This window comes from Mastomys coucha, unplaced genomic scaffold (genome assembly GCF_008632895.1).
Source record: "Mastomys coucha isolate ucsf_1 unplaced genomic scaffold, UCSF_Mcou_1 pScaffold9, whole genome shotgun sequence".
NCBI lineage: Eukaryota > Metazoa > Chordata > Mammalia > Rodentia > Muridae > Mastomys > Mastomys coucha.
Window position 1 is genome coordinate 38,593,669 of NW_022196915.1, and position 10,581 is coordinate 38,604,249.

The following is a 10,581-nucleotide window of genomic DNA, read 5'->3' on the forward strand; positions in this document are numbered from 1 at the left end:
CTCAGAAATCTACCTGCCTCTGCCTCCCAAGTGCTGGGATTAAAGGCATGCACCACCACTGCCTGGCTTTTAAAAATCATTATTATTTATTTTACATACGTGAATATACTATAGCTGTCTTCAGACTCACCAGAAGAGGGCATCAGATCACATTACAGATAGTTGTGAGCCACCATGTGGTTGCTGGGAATTGAACTCAGGACCTATTGGGAGAGCAATCAGTGGTCTTACCCACTGAGCCATCTCACCAGCCCCTATAAATTTTAATATAAATATCTGTAGAGACTCACAGTTTGAGAACTGCTGCTCTATATAGACAAAGCTGGCCTTGAACACGGAGTTCTACCTGCTTCTGGCTATCCTGAGTGCTGATATCAAAGAAGTGTTCCAGGATACCCAGTCCCCCCACCTCTCCCACCCCCGCTTTATATGCGTTGACATGGAAGTGTCAGATCCCCTGTAACTGAAGTTACAGACAGTTGTGAGCTGTGGTGTGGGTGCTGGGAATTAAACAGAGATCCTCTGGAAAAGCAGCCAGTGCTAACTGCGGAGCCATCTCTTTGATGTCTGCCCCCCAGCCCCATCTCCTCCCCCCAGCCCCCAGCCCCTTCTTGTGTGTGTGTGTGTGTGTGTGTGTGTGTGTGTTTTGGTTGGTTGGTTTTTTGGAGACAGGGGCACGCCTTTAATCCCAGCACTTGGGAGGCAGAGGCAGGCGGATTTCTGAGTTTGAGGCCAGCCTAGTCTACAGAATTAGTCCAGGACAGCCAGGACTACATAGAGAAACCCTGTCTCAAAAAACAAACAAACAAACAAACAAAACCAAACAATAAATCCAGTGCTGGGATTAAGGCCTGTATCACCGGGCCTAATGCAGAGATTAATCTTAGTTTAGCACATTAATCTTTTTTTTTTAAAGATTTATGACTTTATCTAAGTACACTGTAGCTGTCTCCATGTAAGACCATGGAAAAATACAAATTGACCCCAGGGGCTGCCTGCACCAGGGTCATGAGAAACTAACCCCAGGTGCTGCACCAGGGTCATGAGAAATTGACCCCAGGGGCTGTGCTGTACCTGGATAATGAGAAACTGACCCCAGGGACCTGGGACCACTCCTCTAGGGTCAGTACCCAGAGGAAATGGCCGACCACAAAGAGCTGATGTTGCCAAAGATAGCTGAACAATCAATCGATGTATAGGAGATACTTGTATAGCTGTATACTGGAATTTCCCTGGAACCTCCCCACCCCCTGCACCTGCTTGTGAGCTTAAATACTCTCTGTAACAGTCACTTGGGGTTGGGCTCCTTCCCTAAGGCAGCTGAACCCCTCGAGAGAAAGACTCTTTGGGTCTTTCATTCAGACACACCAGAAGAGGGCATCTGATCTCATTACAGATGGTTGTGAGCCACCATGTGGTTGCTTAGATTTGAACTCAGGACCTTTAGAAGAGCAGTCAGTGCTCTTAACTGCTGAGCCATCTCTCCAGACCATAGGACATTAATCTTAATTTAGCAATGAATGAAAAAAAAAAGAATGAAAAGGAGGACGTGGCTGCTCCTAGCTATGTTGGAGAAGGTTTATTGTACATGTGTGAGAGGATAAGAGGAATGGTGTCTCCAAGGTTCCAGAGTGAATGTGGCCAGAATGAGCTGGACCATATGAGCAGAGAGGGGCAGGGGGAGCAAGAGAGGATGGGGGGGTGCGGGGGGGGGGACAGGGTCCTGACCGAGAGAGCAAAGCGGTTTTAAAAGGATTGGTATAGCCAACATGGCTGGATTATATCTGGAAAAGCAGCTGGGTGAAGGGCAGCCCAGCTCCTGGTCTGGAGAGTTAAGGTAAGGGGCAAGGTATGCCAGACAGAGGGACACTGTAATAGATAGGGACTGAGGGATGCAGGGAGAGCAGGAGGCCAGCCCAGTCTACAAGAGAGTTCCAGGATAGCTAGGGCTACACAGAAAAACTCTGTCTCAACAAAAACAAAACTAGAGAGAGAGGGAGAGAGAGAGAGGAAGAAGGAGGAGGAGAAGGAGAAGGAAGAAGGAAGGAGACGGAGACGACGGAGACGGAAACAAGGGCTGGAGAGAGAGGTCATGAGTTCAAATCCCAGCAACCACATGGTGGCTCACAACCATCTGTAATGAGATCGGATGCCCTCTTCTGGTGTGTCTGAAAACAGATACAGTGTACTTAAAAAAAAAGGATACACACAACACACACACCGCGTGTGTGTGTGTGTGTGTGTGTGTGTGTGTGTGTGTGTGTGTGTGTGTAAATCTTTTTAAAAAAGAAGAAAGAAGAAACAAATCAGCTGAAATGGCCACTCCATTGGTGGGGGAGGGCGAGCAGGGCCGGGTATTGTGAATAAGAAGAGATAAGAGAGAGAACATTCCTAGAGGCATCTGGACAGTCAAGAGCAGAGAGAAAAAGAAGTAGAATGGACTTGGTGGCAAGAGAGCTCAGGATAGACAAATCTTGGGTGATTTGTAGCTGTGGGAGAAAAGGCAGAGGGAGCTGGAGTAAGCCTGGGAGTTCTAGGGTGTGGGGGATAAGACCAGCCAGGGCTCCTCAAAAATCCTGGCTTGAAAAACTGAACGAAACAAAAACAACAGCAGTAAAATAAAAAGACAAACAAAAAGATCCAGCTAGAGGGCATTTTCTTAGTGATTGACGGGATAGGAGGAGGGGGAGGGGGAGGGAGGAGGGCCCTGAGGGTGGTTCTAGTCCAGGACTGACCAAGCAGGCTGAACAAGCCGGTAAACAGTATCCCTGTATGGCCTCTATGTCTGCTTCTGTCTCCCTGTAACAACCCTGTTAGACTTTTTGTCCTGGCTTCCTTCAACGATGGATTATAATGTGGAAATATAAGCCAAATACACAGCAGTAGTGAGTCTAACTAAGACATCAATGCTGGGTGCTAGCGCTGAGACTTCCCCAGCTAGAATAGAGCCCTAGGCATGAGTCTGCGTGTGTGGGGAAAACCCCCGTGTGGTTTGTTTTGCTGCAGGAGAAGAACGAACGTGCAGCGATCCACCACTACCCAACCAGACCTACGGACACTTGCTGTGCTCCAGGAACCTGCGAGGCGGAGGCAGCCGTGGGTCTCAGCATCCCCGCGCCCCTCGGCGCCCCCTCGTGCCCCGGTTCCCAGGAGGAAAGCGCATATGCAGCGCCAGTGTCCCTCGACCGCGGCCAGCAGTCTACAGCCTCGAGTCCACGCGGGACGCAGACAGCCCAACACATCTGGTGTGTAACTACAGCAGAAACCCAAGCTGAGTGAAGCTGGAACCACGCCCCCTCCGGGTGACTGAAGCTCCAGTCTTTGTGCTCTCACTTTTCCACTTTCCTAAAATCCTTCCTCATCCCCCAACTCTCGGGTGCGGAAGTCAGGTCCAAATTTCTGAATTCACTGCGAGTAGGCAGCTCAGTGTCAGAGTCAGGGTTTCTATTCCTGCACAAACATCATGACCAAGAAGCAAGTTGGGGAGGAAAGGGTTTATTCAGCTTACTTCCACATTGCTGTTTATCACCAAAGGAAGTCAGGACTGGAACTCAAGCAGATTAGGGAGCAGGAGCTGATGCAGAGGCCATGGAGGGATGTTCCTTACTGGCTTGCTTCCCCTGGCTGTCCTTGAACTCACTCTGTAGACCAGGCCTACAGATATCCGCCTGCCTCTGCCTCCCAAGTGCTGGGATCATAGCGTGCACCACCACCACCCCCACCCCCAGTCTCAAAAAAAAAAAAAAAAAAAAAAAAAAAAGGCAAACAACCGACCAAAATGAAATAAACGAATACCTTTGAGCACGACTGACCACCTGTTATGTATCAAGTTAGGCTAGACACACAGGCCCTGGCTTGGACCAGCTTGCATCTTTCTTCTTCCCACTTGTACCAATCACTGAGTCAGTATTTTGGGCTGAAAATATTTGCAGTTGTGATTTTGTGTAAAAGTAAAGAAGTGCCTCTGTGGTTAATTGTCACACAAGGATTTCTCCCAAGTCCCAAGGCTCTCTGTGGCCGGCACTGGTGTCCTGGTTTCAGCATGTAGTGTTCTGGAAGGAACCATGGCTACATTTCACTTTTTTTCCCCTGCCTAAACTTTTCAGGACCAAATGACAGACGCAGCCATACAGCCCCTCCCACATTTAAGGAATATGTGATGGACGAAAACACCAGAATAGAAATAACCCGTGAGCCCAGCCAACTGTGAGTGCCTTTGGTGGGTCCCATGTTGTTACCCACAAAGCTTTAGTTGGGAATATATCACTTAAGGGTTGATGAGTGTTGCTGATTTCTGTAATAATCAGAGAAGATGAAAGACAGCTCTAAGCCAAAATTGCAATGTCTTTGTTTAAAAATACAAAACAGGATGCAGGCCTAGAGACAGGTGGATCTCTGTGAGTTCCTGTCAAATTTTACATTTATATTCATATTTATATTCGTAAAGCAAACATTTCCCCATCTTCTGAGTGACAAATGAAAATCCTTTTCATGACAAAGTATTCTCCTTTTTTTTTTTTCGTGACAGGGTTTCTCTGTGTAGCCCTGACTGTCCTGGAACTCTATTCTCCTTTCCTTTTATTTAGATTTATCTCCTATGTTGACTTTTGCAGATTATATTTTGTAATATTATCTTCTATATCACCAAGGTAACTGACTTTTTTTTAAAGATTCATTTATTTATTTTATGTGTATGAGTACACTATAGCTGTACAGATGGCCGTGAACCATCATGTGGCTGCTGGGAATTGAACTCAGGACCTCTGCTCGTTCCAGCCCCGCTCCCCTCCGGACTCACTCTCCCCCACCCATCTCTCCACCCCATCCTGCCCGTTCCCTCCGGCCCAATACACTGTAGTTGTCTTCAGATGCACCAGAAGAGGGCATCAGATCTCATCACTATGGTTGTGAGCCACCATGTGGTTGCTGGGATCTGAACTCAGGACCTTTGGAAGAGCAGTCAGTGCTCTTACCCGCTGAGTCATCTCGCCAGCCTGGTAACTGACTTTTCTAACTTTTTTTTCTTTCTGGACAGGATTTCTCTGAGTAGCACTAACTGCCCTGGAACTCACTTTGTAGACCAGGCTGGCCTTGAACTCACAGAGATCCGCCTGCCTCTGCCTCCCAAGCACTGGAATAAAAGGTGTGTACCTCCACTGTCCAGCTAACCTTTCTAACGTTTTTTTGTAAGTGAATGGCTGAGTTCTAAACTCTATAAAAAGTTTCTGCTTTTCCCTTTTGTGTTTGATCTTCCTCAATTATAACAGGTTAGTTTTTACCTGCCAGTTCCTGATTTGGGCTAAATTCCTTGTCTTTGTATGCCTAGCAGTACTCATATTGTTACTACTGACTCTACACAAGTGGAAGAGATCCCCAGGTCTCCTGAGAAAACGTCCAAAGTTGAAAAGCTTGAACAGAGAAGCTCACAGGAGTGTGCTCAGAAGGCTGCAGAACTTCGGTGAGTGCTAACATTCTGTGCTTCAAACCATACTGAGCAGAAAAAGGAAGGTTCCTAGCTCAGCTTTTCTTCACTTCTGAGGAAAAAAGATTTCCTTGTGTCTTAAATCCAGAACCACCCTTAGTACACACCTTTAATCCTAAACAATGAAGGTAAAGCTACTTTGTACAAGGAAGCACCCAGTTTGAAAGTGATGTCTAATTGAGTGGCAGACAAAGTAAGGAAATTAGAGAAACATTTGGCAAAACAGAATAAACCCAACTCTCCAAAGGAGAGGAAAGGAAAGCGTCTTAAGGGGCAGTACAGGGGGCTGGAGAGATGGCTCAGTGGTTAAGAGCACTGACTATTCTTCCAGAGGTCCTCAGTTCAAATCCCAGCTACCACATTGTGGCTCACAACCATCTGTAATGAGATCTGACGCCCTCTTCTGGTGCTGTCTGAAGACAGCTACAGTGTACTTACATATAATAATAAAGAAAAAAATCCTTTTTTTAAAAAGGGGGGGAGTACAGATAGGGGAGGGGGAGGGGAAGGAGGAGGGGGAAAAGGGAGGAGAGGGATAGGGGAGGGGAGGGAAGGGAGGGGAAAGGAAGAGGTCCTTTTACTGGGAAAATTGTACAGAGACAGGTTGCAGAGAGAACAAGCTAGATTAGATACAGATGAAGACAGAATGAGACAGAGGATGAGGAGCAAGAAGATCAGAACAGATTGACAGTTTGAGCAATTCAGGAGAAACTGGGAGAAACCAGATTGAATCTGTTATCGTGGAGAGTTGAGCCAAAACAGCTGAGTTGACTATCCAGCCAGAGATCAGAAAGAAGAAAGGTGAGCTTATTCAGCAGCAAGTCTCAGGCTGAAAACATTCAAGGCCTAGATTAGATTGAATGGAGACTAGAAGCTCTTGGCACAAGGCCTAGATTAGCAGACTGAAGCAGTACGACTCCAGGATGACCATTACATCAGGCAAATAAAAGTTACTTTTACAGTAGGAGTACCTAGCTAATTAAGACAGTAGTGGTGGTGGTGGTGATTGTGTATGCCTTTAATTCCAGCAGGCAGATCTGTGAGTGTGAGGCCAGCCTGGTCTACAGAGTGAATTCTAGGACAGCCAGGGTTACACAGAGAAACCCTGTGTTGAAAAACCAAAAAGAAAAATGATATATTGTTTTTGTTTTCCGAGACAGGGTTTCTCTGTGGAGCCCTGGCTGTCCTGGAACTCACTCTGTAGACCAGGCTGGCCTCGAACTCAGAAATCTGCCTGCCTCTGCCTCCCAAGCACTGGGCATGCACCACCACTTCCTGGCTTAAAAATTTTTTTATTTAACTTTTATTATTATTGTGTGTGTGTGTCTGTGGGGGTGGGTATTCCAAGTACAGGCATACATGTGTGATGGCATGTGTGTGGAGGTCAGAAGACAACTTTCATGAGTCACTTCTTTTATTCCACCATAAGTTCCAAAAGTGAAAATTAAGTTGTGCAACTTCTGTGGCAAGTGCCTTTACCTGCTGGTCGAACGGTTGGGAATTTAGCTTAGTAGTTGAACTGAGCTTGGTGTGTGTATCTGTGTGTGTGTGGGGGGGGGGGATGTTGCTGAAACTGAAGGCAAGACTCACCACACCTAGCAAAGAAAAAAAATTTTTTAAAAAGTCTAGGAATATTGGCCAAGTCAGTAAATTGCTTGTCATATAAGCATGAGGACTGGGGTTCAGAAACTTGGCATCCACAGAAAAATTGGGTGTGGCAGCATGTTCCTACAATCCCAGCACAGGGGATACAAGGGACTCCCTGGAACTCATTGCCTAGCCAGGCTCTCTGTGAGAGATCTTGTCTCATCATATAAAGTGGAGGAAGATACCCAGAATCAACCTCTGTCTTCCACATGCCTGTGTGATAATGAGTGTGATCATGAGTGTACACGGGCGCACATACATACACACACACACACACAAGGTAGACTGCATTGTTTAGATTAGTTGTTCAGTTTCATAGCAACATTGAATAGGGAGTATCATATACTCCTTTCTATAGCCTTTTCAGTTTATTTTTTTATTTAGGTTTATTTTCATTTTACCTGTATGTTTTACTTGCAAGTATGTCTGCACCATGTGAGTGCCTGGTGTTGTGGAGGTCAGAAGATGGGGTTGGAGCCACCTTATGGATGCTGGGAATTGAACCCCAGCCCTCTGCAAGAACAACAAGTGCCTTAACAGCCAAGGCAACTCTTCAGGTCTTTATTTTTTAAAGATGTATGTATGTTTTGTGTGTATACAAATATTTTTGCCTGCAGGCACTGTCTGCCTGGTGCCAGAAGAGGGCACCGTATCCCTTGGAATTAGGGCTGACTGCTGGTGTACCCTGGGGCTTTTGTCTTTCCAAGAGCAGAGCACACTCTTTACCACTGAACCAGAAGTGGTGTCTTTATTACACAAATGAGCTAACGGCCAGAGCTGGGGGCACACACCTTTGATCCCAGAACTTGGGATGCAGAGGCAGGCGTATCTTTATGAGTTCAAGGCCAGCCTAGACTAGGACACTCCAGGCAGGTCAAGGAAAACTAGAGGAAAGAAGATTTAAAAATGAATAAGCATTAAGGCAGAGGCAACAGCTGGTATTAACGTTCATCCTTGCTGTTGGGCATTCACGGAGTTTGGGCAAGTGTGTAACTACATGGATCTGTCATTATATATCATAGCGTATCCACTGTACTCTGTAAAAATGAAAATCCCTGTGCTCTGCCTGCTTATGTCTCCTTTCCCAACCGCTGATGACACTGATCCTTCTGTTCTCTCTGTATATAGTGCTGCCTTTCCCCCATAGTATTGTATAGCAGGAACTATACAGATATAGCCCTTTCTCTTAAACATATGCATTTAGAATCCCACCAGGTGTCCATTACGTGATGGCAGCTCTCCTTTACCCTTGCTACCTTAGGCTGAATAACAGACAGTCAGGTGAAGTTTTTAACTTAATTTAATTTTGCTTTTTGAGACAGGATTTCATGTAACTCAAGCTGGTCCAAACTCTCTGTGGTGCAGAGGATAATCTTGAACCTTTGATTTTCCTGTCTCTTCCTGCCATGCACTGGGATTACAGCCATTCATCACTGCATCTGGTTTACACAGTGCCAGGGACCAAACTTGAGACCTCCTGCATGCTTGGAAGTCCTTCTTCTCTCTACCCACTGAACTGCAAACCCAAGCCTGTGGAGATCCTTAAACACTGAACCCTTAAGCCCCATATTTAATTACTTGGAGTCTAAGTAGCAGTATAATTTTAAAGATCTCATTCATAACTAGCTAGGAGTGAAAGTCACTGAGACAGAGTGAGTCTAAATCCTTCCTAAAATCTTTTAAACCTTTATTTATTTATTTATTTATTTATTTATTTATTTTTGAGACATGGTTTCACTAAGTAGCTAAGTAGCTCTGGCTGCCTTAGAACTTGCTTTACAAACTAGGCTGACCTTGAACTCACAGAGATCCACCTGCCTCTTTGAAGTGCTAAGATTAAAGGTGTGTGCCATCAAATAATTTGTTATGTTTTGTTTTGTTTTTGCTTTTCAAGACAGGATTTCTCTGTATAGCCCTGGCTGTCCTGGAACTCACTCTGTAGACCAGGCTGGCCTCGAACTCAGAAATCCACCTACCTCTGCCTCCCAAGTGCTGGGATTAAAGGCATGTGCCACCACTGCCCAGCTCATTGTATCTATATTTATGTTTCTAAGGAAATAAGGCATATATTTAATTGCACTCTGTAAGACTTCTGAGAAATTGTAAGAACCATAATTAAAAAACAAAAAACTGTTCCTTTGTTTTCTTAACTCAGGGCTTATGGTTGGTGGCCTTCAGGTCTCAGGTGTCACAGTTAACAACAGCAGAAGGAAGGCTATTATTTTGCGAAGTACCTACTTCAAATGTGTTATGGGGGTAACAGCAGAAGGTCCTGGCCCAGATGGAACAGTTAGTGTCTTCTATCTGCAGAGCTTCCATTAAGGAGAACGTGGAGCTGATTCGACTTAAGAAGCTCTTATACGAGAGGAATACCTCGCTGGCAGCCACAGAAGCCCAGCTGACACGGGTTCAAGAGGTGACTTGCTGTAATCGGCTGTGCTTTTTAGAGATGGGAAAGCCAATGAGTTCATGCATGAGATCCTAAGCTCAAGCCCTGCAAAAAGGGCAGGGATGCTACTTAAAAAATAAGCCTGTTCCTCACCCTCCTTTTTCCTCCTCTTCTTTCGCTTCCTGTTCTTCCTCCACTTTGTATCTGCTCCTTCTTTGTGATGGGCTCTTATTCTGTAAAGTAGGCCAATTGAAACTCACTATGTCCCTCAGGCTGGCCTCAAACTTACACAATCCTTTCTTTGCCCACCCCTCAAGTGCTGGGATCGCCAGTGTGCCCACCACACCGAGATTTTTTGTTTTTGTTTTTCTGTTTTACCTATGTGACCTCATAATTCAAGGACCCTAAGGTACTTGTCTAAGGTCATGTAATTTACAGGCGGTATTCAATCCAAACCTTGCAAGTCTATTGCTTTCTCAGTAGTGCTCACTATTACCATTATGGAGAAGGCTAGGACTCTTGCCTGGTACAATGGAATTTGGCAGAGTTCATTTGTGTCAGGATAAGGTCCCAAGCCAAGGGATCAGAATGTAACTCTGTAATCATCGTGGCTGGAAGCAAGCCTTTGGTGAGCACTTTCTGTACGCTGAGGACCAGGTCCTAGGTACTTAGAGTGTGCCCTGCTCTAACACAACAAAACCGAGGTTCTGACAGCACTGAGAGAATTACACCCCCCAAAAGATAAATAATGGGGTGGAGGTGTAAAAAAATAAAGAGCCAGAGCAGGTGTCTTAGGGTCTTACTGCTGTGAACAGACACCATGATCAAGAAAACTCTTATAAAGGACAACATTTAATTGGGCTGGTTTACAGGTTCAGAGGTTCAGTCCAGTATCATCATGGTGGGGAGCATGACAGCGTGCAGGAAAGGCAAGGTGTTGGAGGAGCTGAGGGTTCTACAGGCAAACAGAAAACTGGCTCCCAAGGGGCTAGGTCTCAAAGCCTTCCCGCAACATCCCCCTCATTCTCACCCCCCCACCCCTCCCCCACTCCCCCACCCCTCA

The 10,581-nt window shown here is 45.8% G+C and overlaps 1 protein-coding gene across 2 annotated transcripts in view; it reads left to right on the plus strand.

The window, feature by feature from the left end:
• Rpgrip1 (RPGR interacting protein 1) overlaps positions 1 to 10,581 on the plus strand; it is a 55,193-nt gene that overhangs the window by 4,502 nt on the left and 40,110 nt on the right. For both annotated transcript variants that reach the window (XM_031361328.1, XM_031361329.1), the window contains exons 3-6: positions 3,007 to 3,245; positions 4,107 to 4,206; positions 5,330 to 5,458; positions 9,440 to 9,545. In XM_031361328.1, coding sequence (XP_031217188.1) covers positions 3,007 to 3,245; positions 4,107 to 4,206; positions 5,330 to 5,458; positions 9,440 to 9,545 — 574 coding nt within the window. The remainder of the gene's footprint in view (positions 1 to 3,006; positions 3,246 to 4,106; positions 4,207 to 5,329; positions 5,459 to 9,439; positions 9,546 to 10,581) is intronic.